The sequence below is a fragment of the Colletotrichum lupini genome, chromosome 2 (assembly GCF_023278565.1).
Source record: "Colletotrichum lupini chromosome 2, complete sequence".
Lineage (NCBI taxonomy): Eukaryota > Fungi > Ascomycota > Sordariomycetes > Glomerellales > Glomerellaceae > Colletotrichum > Colletotrichum lupini.
The window spans coordinates 6,449,879-6,472,973 of record NC_064675.1 but is presented as its reverse complement, the minus strand read 5'-3'; the positions used below and the strand labels follow the sequence as shown (position 1 = coordinate 6,472,973).

General features: G+C 43.8%; 9 protein-coding genes across 9 annotated transcripts; 4 read left to right on the top strand and 5 right to left on the bottom strand.

Annotated features, from left to right (window-relative positions):
• Positions 1 to 2,579: 2,579 nt before the first annotated feature.
• CLUP02_04291 (uncharacterized protein) lies at positions 2,580 to 3,070 on the top strand (the record flags this gene model as incomplete). The annotated part of the gene is made up of 2 exons (XM_049283307.1): positions 2,580 to 2,855; positions 2,918 to 3,070. 2 exons carry the CDS (start codon positions 2,580 to 2,582, stop codon positions 3,068 to 3,070), a joined length of 429 nt encoding a protein of 142 aa, XP_049140450.1.
• Positions 3,071 to 3,281: 211 nt separating this feature from the next.
• Positions 3,282 to 6,712, bottom strand: CLUP02_04290 (glycoside hydrolase family 2; the record flags this gene model as incomplete). The annotated part of the gene is made up of 4 exons (XM_049283306.1): positions 3,282 to 3,406; positions 3,463 to 6,104; positions 6,168 to 6,290; positions 6,348 to 6,712. The coding sequence occupies 4 exons, from the start codon at positions 6,710 to 6,712 to the stop codon at positions 3,282 to 3,284; spliced, it is 3,255 nt and encodes a 1,084-aa protein (XP_049140449.1).
• A 50-nt stretch (positions 6,713 to 6,762) lies between these two features.
• CLUP02_04289 (AFUA_2G17970 family ergot alkaloid biosynthesis protein) lies at positions 6,763 to 8,166 on the bottom strand (the record flags this gene model as incomplete). The annotated part of the gene is made up of 6 exons (XM_049283305.1): positions 6,763 to 6,792; positions 6,870 to 6,925; positions 6,984 to 7,089; positions 7,156 to 7,407; positions 7,468 to 7,631; positions 7,704 to 8,166. The coding sequence occupies 6 exons, from the start codon at positions 8,164 to 8,166 to the stop codon at positions 6,763 to 6,765; spliced, it is 1,071 nt and encodes a 356-aa protein (XP_049140448.1).
• A 5,081-nt stretch (positions 8,167 to 13,247) lies between these two features.
• On the top strand, positions 13,248 to 13,572 carry CLUP02_04288 (uncharacterized protein; the record flags this gene model as incomplete). Its single annotated transcript, XM_049283304.1, has 2 exons — positions 13,248 to 13,325; positions 13,381 to 13,572. 2 exons carry the CDS (start codon positions 13,248 to 13,250, stop codon positions 13,570 to 13,572), a joined length of 270 nt encoding a protein of 89 aa, XP_049140447.1.
• Positions 13,573 to 13,727: 155 nt separating this feature from the next.
• Positions 13,728 to 14,321, bottom strand: CLUP02_04287 (riboflavin biosynthesis protein RibD domain-containing protein; the record flags this gene model as incomplete). Its single annotated transcript, XM_049283303.1, has 1 exon — positions 13,728 to 14,321. One exon carries the CDS (start codon positions 14,319 to 14,321, stop codon positions 13,728 to 13,730), a length of 594 nt encoding a protein of 197 aa, XP_049140446.1.
• Positions 14,322 to 15,657: 1,336 nt separating this feature from the next.
• CLUP02_04286 (uncharacterized protein) lies at positions 15,658 to 16,797 on the top strand (the record flags this gene model as incomplete). Its single annotated transcript, XM_049283302.1, has 4 exons — positions 15,658 to 15,872; positions 15,946 to 16,179; positions 16,253 to 16,327; positions 16,389 to 16,797. 4 exons carry the CDS (start codon positions 15,658 to 15,660, stop codon positions 16,795 to 16,797), a joined length of 933 nt encoding a protein of 310 aa, XP_049140445.1.
• Positions 16,798 to 17,087: 290 nt separating this feature from the next.
• CLUP02_04285 (uncharacterized protein) lies at positions 17,088 to 17,685 on the bottom strand (the record flags this gene model as incomplete). Its single annotated transcript, XM_049283301.1, has 2 exons — positions 17,088 to 17,108; positions 17,164 to 17,685. 2 exons carry the CDS (start codon positions 17,683 to 17,685, stop codon positions 17,088 to 17,090), a joined length of 543 nt encoding a protein of 180 aa, XP_049140444.1.
• A 1,453-nt stretch (positions 17,686 to 19,138) lies between these two features.
• CLUP02_04284 (TAM domain methyltransferase) lies at positions 19,139 to 19,851 on the bottom strand (the record flags this gene model as incomplete). Its single annotated transcript, XM_049283300.1, has 5 exons — positions 19,139 to 19,199; positions 19,249 to 19,412; positions 19,473 to 19,521; positions 19,600 to 19,668; positions 19,715 to 19,851. The coding sequence occupies 5 exons, from the start codon at positions 19,849 to 19,851 to the stop codon at positions 19,139 to 19,141; spliced, it is 480 nt and encodes a 159-aa protein (XP_049140443.1).
• Positions 19,852 to 21,190: 1,339 nt separating this feature from the next.
• Positions 21,191 to 23,024, top strand: CLUP02_04283 (uncharacterized protein; the record flags this gene model as incomplete). The annotated part of the gene is made up of 4 exons (XM_049283299.1): positions 21,191 to 21,516; positions 21,581 to 21,644; positions 21,707 to 22,875; positions 22,931 to 23,024. The coding sequence occupies 4 exons, from the start codon at positions 21,191 to 21,193 to the stop codon at positions 23,022 to 23,024; spliced, it is 1,653 nt and encodes a 550-aa protein (XP_049140442.1).
• Between the last annotated feature and the right edge of the window lie 71 nt (positions 23,025 to 23,095).

The following is a 23,095-nucleotide window of genomic DNA, read 5'->3' as shown; positions in this document are numbered from 1 at the left end:
TATATTATTATAGTCTTTACTTTACTTAAAACTAGGCTATTAAATCCCTTACTTTCTAAAATACTAGTCTTATTTATATTATACTTATTAATTTATTTAATATTACTAATTTTTAATATATTAAGTAATCTAAACTATAACTTAATTATATTAATAATAGCCCTATTTAGACGCTTCGAATTAATAATACGACTTCTCTAAACCTTAATTAATAAGTTCCTTTTTAAAAAAGCGTCTATTTATCTCTATTTAAGAGGATTTATATCCCCCTAGGATCTTAGAACTTACTTAGCGAATTTTTTAAATTATTTATAAATTAGTATAATACTTAGATTATATTAAATACGAACTTATTAAGCTAGCTAGTCTTTTTATTATAAAAGAAGCCTCTAGAGGTTTATAAATACTATTACTCTCGTTTAGTAGCTTTTTTTATAGTTATAAAGAGTTAACTTTAAAACTCTAAACTTAATTAAAGCCCGATTAACTAAGAGACCTCTTTTAATAGCCTTAAAAGCCTAAATAACTTTATTTTTAGTATATAAAACTATTATATATTAATAAATAAGTATATAAAAAAGAATTGTATTTAGACGATTTTTATAATTGTTATAATAGTTTGAAAATCGTAGGTAGGGTTTTAATATAGTGGCTGGGATAGAGAAATGGGGTGGCTAAAAGGGGGGGGTGGCTAAAAGGGGGTGGGTCGACTTATTACGGAGTCAAAGCAAATGACCAAGGTGAAAATTCATCCATTGATGTTCAAGTTCGAAGTATCGGCATATTAATTAGATTGGTTCTAAACATGGCATCATGGTCACAATGAGCCCACTACTAAAAAGTAAATAAGCTGCACAAATTCCCTACAGGTAGTGTTTGAGCGATCTGGAGCTGAAGATGAAAGCTATTTAAAACCACATGCAGAAGCAGGCATCGGCCCTCAAGCTCACAGAGGGGACTGTGTCAAAGGGGCTTGACTACTAGGGTGACCTTCGGATAGAACTAGTTTGGGGACAGACATGAAATTCTTGCCAGATTGTGTATGCAAGATAAGAATGATGACGATCATGGATTCACTGACTTAACCCCCACCCCCACCTGCCTTCAGCCCCCGTACCCGTGAGGTAATGGGCGCCTTGGGTACTGACCTGACGTGAAGAAAAATAGCTCGTGTCGATTACCTTGGAGTGCATTAAGACAAATTACGTTAAAAGGATCGATCGATGCGGCAAGCTGCAGAACGCTGCCATCAGTACTGTGCTGTTCCTCATCCACAGCCGCGGGCGCCCGCCCGACTTTCGGGCCCGGGCGTGGGGGTGGAGGTGGGGCTAATCGGGGCGCCGTCCCCGCTGCTCGGTGAATGACTCTCGATCGGCCTCTCAATGCAATTCGTGACCATACGCGCCTCTGGCGCAGTGTTTGTTACACCACACAGATTTGAGTGCCTGTGATATCTCATCAAGCAGGCGCTACTTGCCACAGTTCATAATTTAAGCAACATAAAGGATCATCAAAAAAGGCTTGCTAAATGTAAAATACATAGTGATCGCTTCTCAATCCAAATGCCGCTGTCATCTGTTGTGTTCACACTGCCTTATTTCTTCGTGGCACAGCGCGACACCACACCACACAGCAGACCAATTCTACTGAGACTTTGCCCAAAAGCCGAATATGGGTGAAAAGCAGACAGAGATAATTCAATGGCATACTGATGCTCTCAAAAATTACTTTTTCCGTCAACAACGCCGGCGCCATCTGCCTGGATAGTATCTTGCCAACCACCGTTGATGACCATGATTGCTTTCTGCATCGTAACTTTAGCCAGCGAGGGTCTGGAGTTTGAACTTTAGATGATGCCAGCTAGACGATCCTCAGGTTGCGAAGCATCCCTCATAGAATACTATAAGCTACCACAGGATATCATCTAGCACTTACGCAAGTACACGTCCTTTGTCTTGGGGCATGCTGAATCGTGCATGGGTCAGGATCCTGCTCGTGCCACAAACCTCATTCAACAGCGCCTCCAACCACTTCTGGTCACTACCTAAGAAACGACATCCAGGAGGTCGAGGCTAGTTACCACTTGGCTACTGTAGGGATCAATCTCATTTCCACCGCAGTTCGTGTCCTCGCTCTTCATTCTACCAACACTAAAGTGGCATCCAGATTCCTGATTCATGTCTCCGGGTCTTAGAGAATCAGCTACGATTACGCAGACCGTGAGATGACACCCGAAAACCAAGTCTTCAAATAGAATGACATCAGGCCTGATTGTTTCAAGGATCCATCGTGATATTTCATAGTGTTATGTGAAACCTAAGAATTGCACAGCATGGCCTTTGTCCTAGCGTTATCAATTTGCTCGTTGGAATCCTCCAGAGTAGAATGTTAAGCCTAATGCACTTGCTCTGCCCGTAGTAATACGGTGGCGCTGCTGTTTGCCTTTTCAAAACCATTGATCCCCAGGCAACAAAGGATGCATCCGAGTATAAATGTCGGGCATCGAAAGGCAAAGTATCACCAAAAGATAGTTGGGACTTGATACTTCTTCAAACCAATATCCCACCTGATACTTCAAAATGCAACTGAAATCCATTTTCCTGACGCTTAGCTCCATCTACGGTGCTTTTGCAACAATCCCAAGGACGTTTGAGCTTCTTGCATTTCAGAACGGCCAAAGAATTGGCTGCATCAACGGTTACGGCAACATCATTACGGGAAGTTTAGCCTGCTATCCATTCAATACCGTCGGAACTCCTGTCGAAGAAGTCGCCATCCGTGGCTACGAGCCTTGCAGCGCAAGCAACGGCAGTCTCGTCTGTTATCAAGCAGCCGAACCGTCATCTCTGTTCGGTGTAAGTGAACGCTTCACATGCTTGCAGTGTCTGTAGAATACAATTCTGACAGACAACATCAGGTCGCCGGAACATACCTTGATCTCATCGGCAACGGTACACTATTCTCGGCAGATTCGTTGCCCCAGACATCTGATAGGGTTGGCGTGTCTGTAGATGTCGGTGCTAATGGAAGCGTTGTCATGGCTCTCCAGGTTAGGGGTCTCAGTGGATGAATACAATTGCGACACACGATGCTCAGCTGGAAAACGGCAAGATGTACAATGGGGTTGCCTCTCTTCAGTCTCGACAGGACATTCCGGTTCTCATTTTCCGTTCAGAAAAGTAGTATTGCAGTAAAACGTCACCAATAGCGCCTATGACTAAATGACCGTACAATTTTGCTCATCCTCGATCGCGGTTGGAAAAAAGCCAAGGCTGAGATATTTATTCGGCCAAGACAATCCACTCTTCACTCCCCTCGCCGGCCTTAGATTCCACAATCAAGGAAGGCTTTTCCAGGACTCCGGTAGGCTTCAACAGATACTCCTCGCTCCAAGCCCATCCACCAGCTGTTGAGGATTATGTTAGCATGCTGCCATACAACGATTACCACTAGATCACTTACTTCGCCACAGATCAGGCCAGCATCCAAAGACACCTTCTGTGAGATGTATATGACCAAATGAATTGTACCGGTAACCGAAGGCTGTGATCGAGATTTCGTGTTTGCCGGCTTCTAGCTCCCCAAGATCTAGCTTCCTTGGCTGTATGGCAATGTGCCCGCTCTTCCCCTTCCATTGAACCTTGATGACGGGCGTCGCAAACTTTGGAATCGAGAGGGTGACAGTCGAGCGAGACTTCAGTGAGAAGCTGCAGTTGTACGTCACGTTACCAGCGTAAAATGGGTGACCTTGTGTAACCACATCGCCCCAACCCAAGCTCTGTCTTCGTTCACATAGTATAGGCAGATTGTTCTTCAGCTCGACGCTGAAGCTGCCAAGTAAGTATATCCTCTCCAGGTTTGTCAAAACACCAAAGGGCATACTGAGCTCGATGATGTTCTTCCCCTTGCGAATCGTTCTCTTCGGGATCGAAATGGTTTTGATATCCTCATCGACCCACCAAGAAAGCCTTTTCTCCTCGACTAAGAGTTTGTTGCCATTAATGGTGATTCTTGCGTTTTCGGGATTTTCCATCGCGAGGTAGGCTACAGTCTTGATAATGACGGTGGAATCAAACTCGAACCTGAGGTCAACATAGACCTTTGCTGCTCGCTCCGACTGCGGGACGGACCAGGGCTGCTTCCAGGCGGAACCCTTAGCTGGGATGCGCAGACGTCCTCGAATCTCATTGTCGATCTTGAGGATTTCTTGTCGTTCAGAGTCCTCCCATGGGTCATCGTCGATTCTGTACAGCGCGTAATCAAGCATCAGAACGTTTGGCTCCGAAAGCACGACTTCTTCGAGCTTGATTTCAGCAGGCGCGTGTTGGGCTGGGGTTAGTGCTACTGCTTCTTCGATACTGACGAAAGACAGTTCCTCCCCTGGCACGGGGTAGAGTCTCAAAAGTAGGCTTGCGCAGCCTTCAAATCTGTGATCGAAGATGGTCCAACCACCTTCATAACGAGCTTTGTGATGACGAGTTGAGCCGGTGAAGGTATCCAAAACCTCCACATCCCAGTCGCCCTTAATGTTGACCAGCGTGTCGTATGGGTTATTCCTATCGGTGTTGCAGATGAAGCCAAATCTTTCATCCTCATCCTGGCGCATCTGATAGAGAAGGGTATCGGAGGGTCCCCCATCCTTCAAGTCGATCTTCAAGTCACGGTTCTGAGATACCGCAGAGAGAATATCCCCTTGACCCCAAGCCACTTTGACCGACGGCTCGATGTCAAGGCCAAGATCCGGCGGTGCAGCCTGAGCATCAATAAGAACCGGGCCGTCACCAGCGATTATGACGGTACCCCCAGCTGCAGCAAATTTCTTCACAACTTCGAAGGTCGATGACCGAATAGTTCGTAGGTTCGGCAGAATGAGGACATCGTACTCACACTGACCAACTTGGAGAGGCTTCGAGATATCTTCACCAATTTGATTCGGGAGAAGGCTCTCGGAGATGAAGTCAAAGTCAACCAACCCATGCAGCAGCCAGTTTGTGAGCTCGGCGAAAGCCTGATCACGGCGACCGATCTCATCGTCACCGCTATTATTGGGACCGAAGCACAACCAAAAGCTCTCGATGGGGTGGATCACACCAACTCGCGTGACGGCCTTGCCGCGCGTCAAGGCAACACCAACACGAGCGAAATGGTCCTCGACGTAGCCGTACTCCTTATACCATGGACTCTGGTACCCGATACTGGCTGGATAATCGCGCTTGCCCTCGCCCGCCATGCTGACCCAACTGAGGTGCTGCACGCGGAACGTGATGCCGAGAGCCGCGTGCCAGTCTCCGCAGCCCTTGTGCCCTTCAAAGGTGAAGTACCAGTGGGTGCACCCATAGATCTCGCTCATGGCGCCGCGAACACCGTTCTGGCGGGCGACGCTCGTGCACTGTTTCGCGGTATTATACTCGACCCAGTCGTTCAGAAGGTCCATACCGGGAAGCGTCTGGTTTCGGTAGCAGCGCATTGCTTCGCCGTGGGCAGTTGTTTGAGAACGCAGGGTGGGCTCCTCCATCATATGGCCATTCAGAATGATCTTGTTCTTTCTGCACCAGTTTGCCAGCAGATCGAGGAATGAGGTAACAAATCTTTCGCTGACATGGTCGTGGAATCGGTAGCGGGATAAACTTGGGGTGTCCCCCGGGAGATCCCATAGCAATTCCGGAATGCTGGCCACGAGATCTGCACCCTCACCATACGTCGCTTTGAATGTGTCGGGTAGATCTGCCGTCCATGGAAGAAAGACATCTTCCACTCCAGTCGGGCTGGAAAGTTGTGTCTTGATAGCTACTTGAGGTTCATCGGTGAAGATGCAGGGCACTGTCGTGCCAAATTTGTCGCCAATCTTATCCTTGTAAACCTCGTGGGTGCTCTCTAAGAAGCGGTTCATGGCCTCAGTGCTCATCGTATCGATGTAGGTCTGCCCGTTGAACCAAGATGATGGGGGATTGATCTCGACATATGCGTACCAGACTCTACCGCCTGGTTCAGCATCCTCACCTTCTTTGAGTTTCTTGTTCGATTTCAGGCGCCCATTCTCATCGAGTGTGATTGAGAATCGTGCCAAGAGGTATCCCTCTTCACTCCGGCAGGCCTGTGCTGAACTTGGGGCGCATCCACTAAAACTCGCGTTAAATGGATACAAGAAGAATGGCCTGAAGACTTACCCGCCGAGCTCAACTGAGCCATATGGATACGGCGTGAACAGAATGTGCTTCGTCTTATGCTCTGGGTACTGCTTTACTACCTTGCCTCCAGCAACGCCGGAGGGCCACCGATCATCGTCATATCTGATGAGTGTCGTCAGCAATCCCATTGAACAATGATCGGGATTTGCGGTTCCTTACAAGCAGGCGAGCATGCCCTTACTCTCCGCATACTCCACGCAGTCCCGCACACGATCCATGAACTCCGGACCCATATACTCGGTATCCAGTCCGGTCCGGACGTGCATGTGAAAACCCCCCATGCCCATCTCACTGAGATGGTCAATCTGGCGGAGGAGCTTCTTCTTTTCCAGCTTCGTATTCCATGACCACAAAGGGCACCCTCTATATTCTGACGTTGGGTTCTTGAAGAGGTCCTGACTGAATGGCTCGGCCGCCTTGGGGTACGTCAATGGATTCGCCGCCTCCTCCGGGCTCCGGGCATCACCCCGGCCGCCGGCCATCCCCGGCATTTCATGCTCAATCGCGACAAATGATGAGTCCATATCGTGGGATTCATGCGCAAGTCATTCGAACTGGAGTTTGGGCAATCTGATTAGGTAGGTGTTGTAAAAAGGACAATGAGCTTGCATTTCATGTCGCAGACTTTCAGGCACGCAGGGAGGCTTTGTGATCTCATGACTTGTTTCAACCTTAGCGCACATCCCCGCACGCGAGGACAAGCTGTATTAGCTTTCGGCTGAAAACGGCGGCGTTTGCTGACTGAAAACGAAACCTTTTGCCCCTATTACTCGTTTTTATGTAAGTACAGGCGACATGGAATGCTCGCCGAGAACGAAAGTCTGGTGGAGCGACCAGATAGTATGAGCAAGGGCGGAAGGCATCTTACAGCGTCACTGCCGCATGCACTCATCCTTCTCACCTGAGTTCGGTGAGCCAATTCTCACTTCAAGCCTGAAGAGCCCCTGATGTGAACATGATTTCAGACATCTTGCGCCCAGACTGCCTTGTTTCTCTCTGCAAACTCACGGAACTTCCTTGGCTGCTTTCCAGTCACCGCAAGGACGACACTGTTCGTCCGGTTCTCACTCCCGTTCTTGATAGCCGTGTCCAACCCGCCCATCATCTCCGCGTAGTCCCGCGGCATGCCCTGAGCGACGTAGCGCTCAACGAGTCCCTGCACCGAGAGACGTTTGTGAACAATATTTCGACCCAAAACTTCGGAGAGTATAGCTGCGATCTGTTATGTGCTTTAGAAAAAATATCGTTATATGGGTTCAGGCCGGCTTATGGTACTCACGTCATCGTAGCCGAGCAGCTCAGGGCCAAAAATGAGATACTCGTCATTTGGCGCATCTTCTTGGGTGAGTAGCTGGAATGCACAGGCCGCAATGTCCTCCGCTGCGACCCAAGGAAGTTTTCCGTCCGCCGTAGCGGAGTAAATCATGCTTTCACTCCGAATCGCTAGCCGGTGATTGTCTTGTTCCGCGAAGTTTTCTTCTTTTATGTCAGCTCATTGGTTTTCTCTTAGGGCACAGTCCAGATTCTCACGTTGAAACCACGTCGGCCTCAGCGCAGCCCATTCTATCTGGCCCATGTCGCCAAGTTCCTTCAAGTACGCATGCGGTCGGCCCATCGCGTAACCGTTAATGTCAGGTTCTGTGAGGCTCCCGCTCAGCAGCACAAATCTAGTGGTCGGGCCCTGCCGCCGTGCCTGGTCGATGAAAGCCTGCATCGGTGGGAACATGTCCATGACCGGCGGAGCCACCAGAAAGATGCTTGTCGCGCCAAGGTCTAGCGCGGCCGTCCATGTCTCTTCGTTTCCCCGATCGAAGGCAATAGGCTTGACATTGCCGGCCTCCGGCTCCGTGGTGACAGCTCCGTTTCGGGAGGCTTGAAAAGTGAGTGTGGATGTCGTCGCGAAGAGTTTTGTGATCTGGCGGCCGACTTTCCCGGTACCTCCCAGAATCAAGACTTTTTTGGATTGGTTTAATGCCATCCTGATTTCAAAGAGTTCGATAGTTGCTCAATCGATTTGAAGTATTGATGGTCACGAACCGAGGTATTTAGGCGCAGTGCACCCCTACCTTAGAACAAATTGAAGTCAATGGTGAGGAAATAGCGGAGGTAAGATGGTGTTTGCGCTACGGATTTAAGCCTTCGTTCGACTAAAACGCGAACTTGAATCCTGAACGTTGTTACGGCAGACTGCAAGAGGCACTCCGCCAAAACCGTTCTTTCTAATAGACCTACGGCTACCGTAAATTTTAGGCATTAATAGCGCGACTTTCTTATATATATAAATAAATATTATAATAAATCCCGTACATTATTATAAGGAATTGCTTATAACTATAAGTAGTAGTAGTTATATAAGGGCGGTTATACTACTTAGTAAAAGTAAGGTAGCTAGGGGGCATATCCTCCCTACTAATTTCTATTACTAATTAATTTCCCTTTCCTCTTAACTAACTTAATATTCCTTAAGTAAATTAAGTAATCTGCCTACGCCCCTATAGTTACTTATTAGCGATTATATTTCGCCTTATTATACTTTATACCCTTTTCTACTTTACTTTTATTACTATTACCTAATTATATACGTAATTATAAGTGTAACATTCGCGATTTACTAATTAGAAATATTAATTAGGTATAATTAGGTAATTTTATGCGCAATTACTAATATAATTTTTACTAATTAGTAATTATGCTTCTTCTTAGGCTAATATACGCACAATTATAAGTATAATTACGTATATATACCTATTTATAATTCAATTCTTTTTATTTACTTTTTTCTTTAGTATTAACTATTTACGTATATATACTAATAATTTTGTATAGGACACTCCCTTTCCTAATAATTACGTACGCTATATAATACTTATAATAAGCGCTTAATATAGCGTTCCGGCCCGTATCGAGGGTATATAACTCCCGACGGTCCCCGTATACTAACCTACGTAGTACCTTAACGACCTTACGTCTTATAAAATAACCTCTTACCTCTTTATTAGTACGTATACTTTTATATAATAGCTTCCTTATTATACGGATTTTTATATTATTTATAGGCTCTTTATCTTCCTTTTTAAAGACTTTTTATTAAATCTATAACCTTAGTATTATATAGGTTAGTATATACTACCTTATACTATCTAATATTACTATACTAACTTATATAATCTAGCCCTAGTGTTAAATTAAGCTTAACCCTAAGATTACTAAAAATAGCCGTTATGTACCCCCGGATATTACCATAACTCGTACTTAGGCTACCGATACTATTTAAACGATTATATATAGCGACGCTAAGACTAGTGCCGAGTCGTGCGCCCGTTATAAGGCTAGTAAAGGTATTTTTACTAATTACGTTACCTTTATAAGTAAAGGCTACTCTAGTTATAACTATATATTTATTATATACGAGTATACGCTCGTTACGCTTCCCGTTATTACTTATATATTACCCTATACTACTTTATATTTATTTATAATTTACTAACGGTTCGTATTAGCTCGTAATACGCTTATTAAGGTCGTTAAGCGCAGTCGTAACTATAAAGGCCGTAGTAAAGTCCGTATTAGCGCTCTACTTAAGTCTTTAGGTACTATCCCCGCTATATACCTCTATATAATAGCAAAAGCCCTTAAATAAGTAGCTAAGTAGGCTAAAAATAACGAAGAGGGTATATATAATAATATATAAGATTATAAGGAGCGTTACTAACTTATATAGACTTTAAGTAAGGAGTAATTAATTTAATATTTTTATACGGTATAGTATAGGAGTTTATATAGGTATATATTAGGATATAGTACGGTTAGGCTTAATACCTAGGTAGTAAGGCCCTTACGGAGTCGTAGGGTACCTATTAGTTATAAGCTAAAGTATACGCGCTTAGTTTAGCCTATAAGAGGCCGTAACTAACCGTATAAAGGCTCCCCCTAAAGTTCAACGTTTCTAGTGAAATTATAGAACTTTTATTTATTATATATTGTTATTATGTGCTTTTCTATCCTTTTTAGCGTTATAAATCCCCGTAAGCGTTTATATTTCTATATATATATTTATAAGACTTTATAAGCAAAAGGATACCCCTATATATTACTATAATTATATATAAATATTTACCCCTTACTTAAAATTTCTTTTTTAGTTTTTTACTTTATATATTACTACTTTTTTAGAATAGTACGACTGCGTATTAACTTTTTATTATATTAAACGATAATTATTATAAAATTAGAGAGTAATTGGACTTATAATACAATTATTATATATATCTTTATAGTTTCTAATACTAGAATTATAAAGCGAACTTTCGAACGTTAACTTACGAAATAGGACTTATAATGAGAAGAGTATACGGTCTTTTCTAAGGATCTATTAATTCGTATCTAAGAATTATTCTTTTAATAATACTTAAATAATAAAGATATCCTTTTTTAACTCTAGTCTAAAGGATTTATAATTACGGCTATAGGATTATTAATACTTTGTTAATAAAATTAGCTTTAGCGACGATAAATACTAAAATAGCTCGTAATTATATAATAACGATTAGAAAAGTTCTTTTTTAGTATATTAGAGGTTACTTACCGTATTAAAGGGTACGATAGAGAGTATTTTTATATATAGGTTTATTAATAAGCTTATGTTATTAACCGAGATAAACTATACTTTATATATCGCAAAACCTTTTTATAATAAGTTTAAAATCGGTTAAGTAAGATAAGGTACCGTTATAAAGGGTTTACGACTCTTAAACTAAATTATATTTAGTCTTTAGATACGTACGATAAGCTTTTACTATTTAGATTTAAGATCTATATTAGTATTAATACTTATTCGCGGTTTATTATATAGTTCTATATAGGGGTTTCTACTTATACGTCCCGGAATATACTTATATAATATTTTACTATTATTTAATAATAGGGATTTACGCTATTACGAGTTCGTTTAAACTAAGGGAAAGAAACCGTTTTTACGTTTAGTATTTATTACTACCTTTTATAATACTATTTAATAATAAAAAGTCTAATTATATTCTATAATTACTAGATTTTTGGTAAAAGTATTTATAACGTTAAGATTAAGAGTTAGTAGAATCGTCTTTATTAAAGTAAATTAGCATATTAGCGGGTAAGTAATATATATCTTAGTATATATAAGTATACTTACGTTTATAAAAATACTTCTAACTACTTAAGTTCTAAGGGCTATTCTATATAGATATACTTTCTAATTAGATTGCACTTCTGTTTACGTATATACTACTAATTCGTTCTAATTTTATTAACTTCGTATAAATTTAGAACTCTTATCGAATTCGTCGTTAAAAAGGTCGCCCTTATGTTATTTCTAGTTACTTATAGTAACTATATTATTAACCTACGTTACGAACCATATAAGACTTTATATAGCTAATTAACTAAGACTAAGTTTAATATATATTAAACGCTATTTAAAATAGTAATAATCTAGACGTATATCTTCTTTAAGCTACTTTATAAATTTATACTTTAATTATTAAGGGCTCCCTAATTATATTAGCTAAAAGTACGAAGTTTAGCAAGGCTAATTATCCTTATTTTAAAGCGTATTAATATCTTTGTATTCGTTTAAAGTAGTATATACGTAATAAGCTTTAATTAGAAGTTATTTTACTTAATAAACTATAGGGCGGTATTATATAGGTTAAGTAGAGATTAGAAGATTTTAGAATTAATCTTAGAATATTAAATAGCTTTATAATTATAAGCGATACTAAGGATAAAGAGGAATTATAAATATAATTATAATTTACTCTAAACTATTTACTAACGAGAATACTCGTTTCTATCCTTATAATATACTAGGTTATTTACTATTATAAACTTTATCTTCTTATTAAACTATTATAATCTCGTCTTTCCTATTGTTTTAATCCTTTTTAACCTTTTTTTAGCCTTTACCTCTTTCTTAACGATCTTCTTTTCTTACTTAACTAATAATTCCTCCTTGATCTTTATCGTTAGTTTAATATTAATACTTATTAAAAGCCGTGTTTTCAGAACATTTTTATACGTTATTTTGCCTAAAGTTTTAGTTATAATTAGCTTTATATAACCTTTTCCCTTCTTTACTAACTAAGGTTTAATAACTAGCGACTTAATTTTGGTTTAAGAAATAATAAAAAGTTAATAATTATCTTTTTTATATAAGATTATAGCTTTAGAAAGGAATCTCTCTAAACTTATAGCTTTATATGCTATTTTATAATACTTTAAGATATTATAAGGATTTTTTATATTAATTAGAAATACTATTTACTCTATTAAAAGAATTTATTAGTTTATTATAAAATATGAAATAATAGATCGTATTATATTTTAATATAAAGTAAACGTCGAGAAGCGATTAAACTAAACTTTCCTAATAAACTTCTTAATAACTTAGATATTAATATAAGTTATTACTTAGAAACTATTAAGTTCGTTCTTAAAAAAGGATGTGTTATATAATATAATAGAGATATTAATTATTAGTAATTACTTTAGCTCCTTTTTTATTTACTAAATACTTCGTTCCCGCTCTTTTAAGCTCGTAAAAAGAGATTTTATTAATATTAAAGCTTATATATTTATACGTTCTTATTATATAAAAAGGGCAGAGCCTATACGAGTATTATTATTAATCGGTCGTTTTAAAATAGCTTTATGAGGAGGTATCGTGAGGTCGATTAGTTCGGTAACGTTTTATATAGAGACTAGAAGTTATTATAGATCTATATTATAATATTTATAAGCGAGCTATTAGTTTAATAACTTAAGTAAAGAGTAATTTTTACTTATAAGAGGGTAAAAAGTAGTAGTTATTTTTATAATAAAGTTATAAAGAGAAGAAAAACTTTTATATTAGGGTACGATATTATGCGATTTTATATACCGCCGTACGGTTTAATATATTATAAAATTAAAGTATTTCTTAAGCTATAAATCTCTATAACCCCTATTTATAGGTTATTATACTAGTCTAGACCCTATCCTAGGTAGTGGGGTGACCGTAAAATACGATTTCTGCTTTGACATATGAAAAAAGTGTTTTGGCGGAGTGCCTCTTGCAGTCTGCCGTGCGCTCGGACAGATTTGGCACCGACGGAACGACTCGTTTGTTTTTCACTTACCCCTCAACACGCCAAATTTGTTCACGTCATTTCTGCAGATGCAGGCTTCAGGGGCGCTGTTGGTTGCGAAGGTTTCTGTTGCCAACCTCATCTCGACATTACCAACAGCCGACATGTTTGATGGTGGTGCTCCACAGCAGACTTCCACAACGTCTAGTACTTCCAGGTCGCACAAGGCCTCTTCATTTCTACCAAGAAATCATAGACAGGCAGGCGCATGGGGAACATAAAGACACTGAATGAGTTACAAAATTTTGCAGTCAAAAAACATTCTTCCGCCTCCAAGCAACTCAAGTAACTTTTGAACAATAACTTTGCACGATGGTTGAGGGAGTTTCACCGCGTGAGGGTATATCTGAACCTTTTTGATGTCCACTGCCTCCCTTCAACAGAATGATAATGCTTCACCCAGAGACGCAGCCATTCCCCTGCTGACATTGTACTTGCAGTTCACAATGCCACTCTTGTCCAACTTTTTGCAATCCACCAATTCCAACTTGAACCCCCCAAGCGGCGTGAGCGCCGAGTCCGGCACCATTCTGGTTCCTTTCCTCAGCATCACGGGCATGATCGCGGTCTCGACGGAATCTAGGATCCCCGCATCCAGACACGGCCCCGCCAGCTGCCCGCCGCCCATGAGCCAGATGTCCCGGCCCTCCGCGTTTTTGAGGTCCGCCACGTAGCTGGTGAAGTTGCGCGATACGATAGTCACACTCGGGTGATTGTCGCTCCTCAGAGTCCTGCTAACAACAACCAGTTTCTGCTTTGGGTATCGTCGTACAGGGTTTTGCTCGCCCATAGCGAACATGCACTGGTATGTCTTGCGGCCCATAACAAACGTGTCGAACTGGGCATAAAGTGCTTGAAAGTCGATGTTGTCGTCTTGTACGATCCAATCTGTTGACCCATCTGGAGGCGCGATGAAGCCATCGAGTGATATGGCGACATTGTATCGTAAACGTCGCTGCGGTTCTTTCATCTTGAAGTATAGACGTCAAACTGCGTGGGATACTATCACGATGCACTTGCTTTCTAGTTAGGAAACGAGAGGAGATCCCTTATAAATGCACGATCACAATCTGATCTCTCATCACCTGCCAACTCGAAAACATTGGCAAAGAGACGCTGAAGCAGATGCCATCCTTGGCACGACAAACGGACATCCGAGCCTTGGGGTGCCATGTGATGTCATTTCCTCCAACCGTTCGTGCGCGGCCTCTGCTGATTTGCGAAGCGGACCGCGGCGATGCGAGGGCGGCCGTAGCTTACACTCGGCTGCCGCTGCCGGATGGGAGACTGAGTGGGAGGAAATCCGGAACGTACTAGGCATGCTTACCTGAGATTTTCTATACAGTCTAAGGTGAAGAACTCGGTGAGAGATGACTCTAGTCGTGGCCGTTTCACCTTGGCGGACAGCGAAGGGTTGTTTAATGATTTGTAATCTTCTTGTGGCTCGTGAAACTTGCACGACCGAAATCGCGACGTTGGAAGCCCGATTATCGGCCGACTTTCATTTTTCGTGAATTACTGATGTACTACATAGCATAAAAATCGTTTGAATTGCTGCTATACTACAGTTGTCGTCGACTCTCCTTGTATCTCAGCCTCTTGACGTCTGCATTTCTACCAGGATGACCTTGAGAAAACAAATCTCAATAACTTGAATATTCAATGCCCTATTTGCTGAACAAAACCCCGGCTGTTAACTACTTTACATACAGTAGATTATGATGACTCTGATCTACCTTCGGCCAAGTGGAACGAAGACTACAGTCCATCGGAAGCAAACACGCCCGGGTAGTGTCATCTTGACTAATGCCTGCAAATTATTAATCGACGGAATGCACCCACTGTTCCCCATTAGTATACAGAGGCAAAATTTGCTCAGAACCGGCTACGGTTATTTGCACCCAAGGTTGACCAATTGAATCAGTCTTGTTCCACAGATACGATTGAGAAACCGCTGTTCCTGCTGGTTACACAGCGAGCGGGGATGTCGGGTGCATGGGAATCACCATCTACCATGGCGGAGGTGGCACGGCGGCCAATGCACCTCGTTTTCGTTAATAAGAGACCGGAAAGTTCTCCATAGTCCCACCACCAAGAATGACCAATCTTGCTTCTAGTCAGGTCTCACAGATGGTAACTCAAGTAAATGCTTTGAAACACAGATGTACGCTGGTAAACTGATAGATAAAGTAAGTTGCCTTGCTGCCACTAGTTCGGCTATCCAGGTAACTAAGGTAACCCCATTACATACTTCCCTAAACTACTCAGCCAGATAATATTGGCAATTCTCATCTTTCAGTCCCAATATGCCGTCTCTCAATCGTATCGCCATCTACGGCCATCGAGGCTGGGCAAGTTCCAAGATAACCGAAGCCTTGATTGCATCAGGGGCACCAATTCGAATCATTTACCGACCAGGATCCGATATCTCAAGCCTGCCCGCCTCCGTCACCAGTGTGGAGGTGGATTTCGACGACGAGAAAGCCCTCGTTGATGCCCTACATGACATTGACATCGTAATGTAAGTACTTCTCGGCCTCGAGATATCATTCGGGTCCAGCCCATCCCGACCAGACGCTCTGACAGTCTTACAGCTCCCTGGTCGGGCACGAAGGCGTTGAGCGACAGCATGCCTTTATCAGTGCCATACCCAAGACGGAAGTCAAGTTGTTTTCGCCGTCGGAGCTCGCGGGTCGATACGACGAACAAGGGTTGAAGATCGGCGTCAACAAGGCTAAGCGCCAAGTTGAGGAAGCTTCTATCGCCGCTGGTATACCAACGTCGCTGGTACTGCTTGGAAACTTTGCAGAGTTTGCACTGAACACTCCGTAAGATCACCCTCTATTGCTCGCGTTCAACCTTTGAACTTCATCTCGGCTGACTAGAATATCGACATAACAGTGGCATGGGTGTAGACTTGCCCGGTAACAGAATCGTATACTCGGGAAACAGTGCCAAGGAGGTTGTGGACTTATGGTAAGTCGCGGCTGATGCTGAAATCTGAGCAAATTCGAATGCTTAACAATGTGACGATTAGCACTAGAAATTACGTGGCCGCGGCATATGCTGCTATCTTCGCTTCGACACCAATTGCTCAGCTTCAAAATAGGTCAATCTCAATTTCAGAGTTGAAGGTCACTGGAGAACATGTTGCTACCACGTTGGAAAAGAAGCACGGCGTTCCTCCTCGTCTCTCCTCCTTGAGTCTTGAGAGAGTCAATTCCGAAGTCGAAGAAGGGCTCAAATCAGGTAGTCTCTTCACCCTGGCTTGGTACTGCCGTAAGATATGGGGCACTGGCCAGCAAGCTAAAATGGTTGGAACCGATATCTGGGAGGTCCAAGGATACGAGAAGGCAACTCTTGAAGATCTTATCGTCGATGCAAAGCTTGAAGCGTATCGCCAGCTCCCACCCCAGGTCGCGGAGTACTTTCAAGGAACGTTTTGAATACCTCCCACGGTATATCAATGCAGTTGAAGATGAATGGCTTGCATATGGGGAGCCATCAGCGTTATATATCAAGAGCACTTGGGTAACCGATGGATTAGCTTCAATTTAATTTTCCACGAATCTTCTTTGAGTGTCCAGTGGATTCATTGTGCCTTTAAAATTGATCTAATTGCTTCCCAACTGATGCTTCTCTCTGATCACTTTGTAACTGAATAATTCAGGGACTTTGCATGTCTTCTGCAATGATAGACCAAGCATTTGAATCTATCACAGTCAATGCCATGGGACTAGTTGAAGTTCTTCTTGGCCTGATTGAGCGGCGTTAGTCAGAAACGCCGAGGTATCATGATCGATATAACTTACCTCCTGAAGGTTCTCCTCATTAGTCTTCTTGCCCTTCTTGAAAGTAGCATCGAGCTTATCCAACGACCCCTTGTCCTTCTTAGGGTCGCCAGTCAAGCCATTGACTGTCTGCTTCGCACCCTTCTGCGCATTCTCGACCTTTCCCAGTCCCTTGGTCAGGGCAGGGTCCTTATTACCAGCGATCTTTTGGTTCTTCTGACGATCCTTGGTTGCCTCATCCAATGCGCTATTGATCTTCTTTTCGTCCTTCTTCAGGCCCTTGGCGTCGTTCTTCTTCGCAGCGTTCTGTGCCTTCTCAGTGGCAGAGATCTCCTTGTCGCCGGCTTTAAGATTATCTTTGATGCCCTTCTCAAGTTTCTTCTTATCAGAAGATGGCTTTGTGTTTGTTGCCTTAGTGGGTGCTTTAGTGGTTGCCTTCGTAGTTGCCTTGGTGGTGGAGGATTTATTATTGGCGGGATTGGCTACTGGAAGAGCCACAGTGAGAACAACCAAGAAGAGAAGTAAAGCGAGTGTAAGGCGCATCTTGAACGATTCAAGGAGTCAGGTTGAATGATTGTCTTATGAGATTAAGTAAGTAAAGTGATAGAGATCCGAATCCTGTCGGATGTTGTGGAAGAGACAGTAAAGTAATGATTGGGTGGTGCGATGATCTGGATAGAACATGGAATGCAGTTGGATTTACCAACGGTTTTATACTCATCTTCTTTGATCGAAAAGAGATGCTGAAGAGTCAGCAACTCAGAGGCTTAGTGGCCGGTCTCGTGAGGTGGTCCCTGACGAAGCGGCATCTCAGACAATGTAAACGTCGCAGTCAAACCTAGTTCACTTGGCTAGAAGGTTCCGACAGTCAGTGATAGTGTAATCTTGACTTGATGATGCAGCCTCGGGCTCATCTGGTCAACGAAGCTGTCGTCAGCAGCATCAGGCGAGTCATCTGGCTTACACTCCGACTCGTCTGCAGTTTCCGGGGGTGTGCCAATGCCAAGACATTACCTGCGATCAGCGGAAAATCACCAACTCTAATGTCCGTTGGGGAACACCCAAGAGGAATTGACTTCAGATGATAGCAGAGCAAGTTGTTTTAGGATGAAACCCAGGACCGCATGTCATTGGCGGGCGTCGAGCTGCAAGGACGACCAGCTACAGGAAGCTGGAGAATGATCGCCATAAGCATAAATCGGGGAATCCGAGGATATCGGAACCGCAGCGTTGGGACTAAAGAAAGCCCGCATGAGGATGTCGACATCGGAAGGGCGTTTGCTCAAATCCCCGAAAAAGAGACACACGGAATATACTTTGACTTGGGAACGTATCGCATCCCAGACAGGAAGAAGCCGCCAAGGCTGCGACACTGGACGAAAAGCATATATCCAATAAGGTTTAGACAGCCAAGTCTCCGAGACGGCAGTCTGAACCGAGACCATTCAGTCCCCAGATGCTTAATTCAAGCTTGACAGAAAGGCGCCACAGCATGTTCTGTTTGAACTCAATCAGATAGATATTTCAGAGAACCACACGATACAAGTTCGATGAGATCAATGGGCACAATAGATTTGCCATGGTCCGAATCATGTGGGATTCGCATTTACAATGTTACTGAGCACTCAGCCTCAAGTACCAAAGTTGCTGTAGGTGGACAATGAGGACAGTGCAACTAGCGAACAGAGTGGCCAGTGAGCAAAGACCGCAAAGAAAGTCTGATACTTGAGCAAGGAAAGAAAGTTTAGGACATATTTCTGGGCAATCATCAGAAGAACTTCGTCAGAACTCCGTCTGAAACGACTCAACATGTAACAGAACTGCGTTATAGATGCAGGCTTGAATTTAATCTCAACTAGCAACCCACGCAGCAGCTTTTACGGCCTAAAACTGCCACAATTCGGCTTTGTACTTGAGAGAGTGATCATAAGTTCGAAAATGAGAATGGAAAGAGACCAGCATTGGCAGATGAATTATTCTCAACTACCCAAATCACTCAGTCGCCATCCCCAAACCCTATCGCTTCTGCCGTAGGCTTCCTGCCGTGAATCGACCATCTGAGCACTGTTAGCAAGAGTCTATCTGAGATTCAGAATTTCTGCTTACATGTTTAAGTATGTATGAATACTTTTGTCGTTGAACTCATAGCGAACCTGGTCCATGAGCAGCAGAACTTCTTCCCTCGTCCAGTTCCTCGCCCTCGTGAACGGCGCCATACAGAAGCCTTCCCACCCAGATGTGATGTTCTCATTATTCCAAAGTCCTAACTCCTAGTGCCTAGGGTCTCTAGGTCATACGTTGGTTGGCCATCTATATCGTTTGATGTAGACATCCCTGAAGCCATTGCCCTTCATCAGGTCTGCTAGTCCCACAACATCCCTTAATGGGCGTCCAAATATCGCAGCAGCTTCTTTGATAATTTTAGATTAATTCCATATTGCGGAATCTTCCCTCAACGATCCGTCGTCGGATGTGGGAATGATGTCGAACTCATTGAGGTCCTGATACCCGCCAGCATTCAGGTTGCTAGAGTTTTTTAGCAAGGCAACGAGTAAGGCTGACCCTGACTAACTCAAAACATTTCTGTATGTATTTCTCCCAATCGCCGATGGAAGACGCCATAATGCGGCTATGGATGTAATCAAACGGCTTGTCATAAGTCCAAGGCTCCCCAATGTCATCTGTCACGAATTTCACGTTCGGTCCCATGCCCAAAGCTAGTCAGCTACGCTTTACCAGAAGAATCGAATCCAAAACAGGTTGACAACGTACTAATTTAACCAGGTTGCAAAAAGATCGATTCCCAGGACCTAGTATTGAGCATTTCTGCCTTGGCCAGAACCACCAATAATCGTTCGCTGCAAGAAGGCTATACATTCAATCTTTTTGCATCCAAAGCTAGTTGTCACGCACTGAAATAAGCTCTCTGCATTAATGAGAGACATTCATAGCTCAGCGCATCTGGGGATGAGCCAGATACAACCATTTCGGATAAAAATAAAACGGAATGCGATGTCCAATTTCCCAGCCTTGACTATTGTACCCGTATCTGAAGTCATTCATACTACTGCAAGGTGCCTAAACTATGTCAGAAAATGAAGCGGATTGTCGATGATGGTTGACAATGCCATTAAAGTGGGACGTCTATTACCGTATTACTTCTCCTCGTGTTTAGCAATTCCTTCAGGCAACCTCATTCTTGTGACAGATAGATGCTCGAACGAACGGCAGAAAGGGCAGATCTGAGTGTATCGCTCCCAATTCTGGCAATCTTAGATTAGATCAGTCGAGTGACTTGAGCAGAGTCCACAGCGACCGACTGGACAGCTTGGCGTCCCCGGACATTGGCCTGTCCAGAGTCGGCGAAAAGAAAACTGCCAGATACCTCCTTCTTTTCCATATTAGTGCAATCAATTAACAAAATCGATTCAAACTGTTGTTCTTGAATATAGGTCCACCGCTGATTCGAGGGCTTTCTATCTACCGGCTTATTGAATGCCGGTAGTGGTTCATGTTGAGAAGACTGCTTCGGGCTTCCCACCGATCGGGCAACCGGCCCGGAACCGCCCGGTGTATCAAACCGGTATTTCTATGCGGGAGTCCGAGCACTATCTGCCGATCGCAGGATTCCAAGCTACCTTAGGACGAGAAAACCCATGATTACTATCATGGCTTTCTCGGTTAAACGGCATGCATGTACAATCGCACTACGAACCGGCACAGGCACACAGAGGCTAGTCGGAACGTCGAGATCGGCACGTCACCAGCCAAGGACGATACCCCACCATTCACTACGCCTCCACAAGGCCCCCTCTCTGGAGTAACAATAGCATGTACTATGAGGAGACGATCCGAGATGTTCGCTCATGAGAACGACTCGCTCTCGCCGAAGCCGGCACTGGCCTGTGATACTGCTGTACCGGTCTTTGCCGGATTCAAACATTATTTATAAGTGAAGTTGAGGAGTTAAACGGATTTGTAGCAATAATATTCCAACGCGCTGTTCTCATCCACGTCCCAAAAAGATTGGGATATTATCTTCATCAAAATGTGGCTGTCGACAAAGAGTCTCGTTGCGGTAGGCTTGCTCAGCGCCTTGGGCCTGAAGCAGCGGGCTACTGCAGTTGAGCTATCGGGCTTCACAAAGGACTTGTTCACCGAGTCCATGGACTTCTTAGATAAGATCTATGACCCTGCAGCCGGCTATCTTCATTTCTTCTACTACCCACTTGCGGCAGGAAAGCACGAGACACGATCCTCAGTCTGGTACGCAGCTGGTCTCCTGCAGCGTAACATCGGCGACGATGTGGCTCATGCCACCAAGATCATCAAGAACGTAATCCGAGATCAAAAGAAAATTCCCGAGGAACAATGGTTAGTGCCCCCTGCCATCAAGAGTCTCAAGATGAATTTCAACTTACGACAAAGTTTCATCCAGGTATGGCGACTACACTGTTTATCCAGAGGAGCCAACTGTTGGTACAGCGGCGTATCCCAAGAGCGTAAGTATCTTTCCCCTCGCGCAGATACCAAGTTTCGGTTGTGACGCTGACCGTTTTTGAAGATTTACAATACTTGGGACCCTAATTGGCGAGGTTTCATTGGCACAACTCTCATCGTCATTTATGAAGAGTTTAGGCATCTTCTTTCAAGCGACGTACAGGATCTTATTCTTGAGAGCATGTACAACAACACCATCGGAGACAGCTACCGTGTTGGTGGAGTTGATGACGACAATCTCTACCCTTCTTACAGCAACCCGGCCATCATGCGCGCCATTGCTACCGGGTGGACAGGTCGTACACTCAACGACTCAAACATGACAGCTGCCGGCGAAATGTACGCCCAAGAGATCTTAGACTTGTTTGACCGCAACGGCACACTCTCTGAATTTAACAGCCCAACGTACGCAGGCGTCAGCATCTATTCGCTTACCCTATGGGCCAAGTACATGCCATCAGACTCGTCACTGATGGGCCAGCATGGTGGTCGCATGATCAAAGTCATTTGGGAATCCATTGCTGCCATGTACAATGCCAACCTCCGCAACGTCGCTGGACCATGGGATAGGACTTACGGTTTCGACATGAACCAATATGTCGCCATAATCAACATTTACATCTGGTCTCTCGTCGGTAAAGACAGGGCCCCTGGCATCTCACAGACCTGGAGCATGGCGCATGCAGACGACTTCGAATACGCGCCGCTCATCTCTGTCTTGGCACCTTTCCATGATGCTCTTGTACCATCGGACGTTGTGGAGAAGCTTAGCGTTTTCCCTGGTGAGCACATGTATGAGACTGCCGCTTTCTCGCCCCCTCACGATTCCGTTCCCCGAAATATCACGACCTGGCTGTCGGCCAACCTCACTATTGGAGCCGAGTCTTATGATGAGGATACACTCGGTGGTCCTCGCGAAGATCCTTCTCAATGGTCTACTGCGGTGGTGCAGTGGGCTAGGAACGACGGCAGCGTCGGCTATGCCGTTCTCCATGGCACTGAAGAGGCTTTGAATGTGGATGTGAGTCCTGGGCATCTCAGCCTGTCATACCCCCGCGGTAATTCCACCAGTATTTTTACATTTCTTGTGAGCTCCAATCCACTTGGTGGGAAGAGAGATATCTCCGGGTTAGACGATCTTGAAGGTATACAAGTTAGCGTCAGTGGTTCGGTGAATCCACAGCCGGGAATTGGATTCTGTGGCCTTGTTGGCGGTACCTGTTCAATTATTCAGTGAGTTCACTCAATCTCCCAAAGTCCCTCGGAACTTCGTACTAACATCAGGCAGTGGATTTGAATTCTGGAACATTACGTTTGTTATGCCTGGTGACTCGAGTGCAGTTCCATCAATCGAACTCGACATTAAGAGTATCATTGGTTGAGGGTGAGATGAGCCATTAAAGTGGGATTGGAAGCATACGTTGTGTTGAAGTACGTCTACTCCAATGAGACA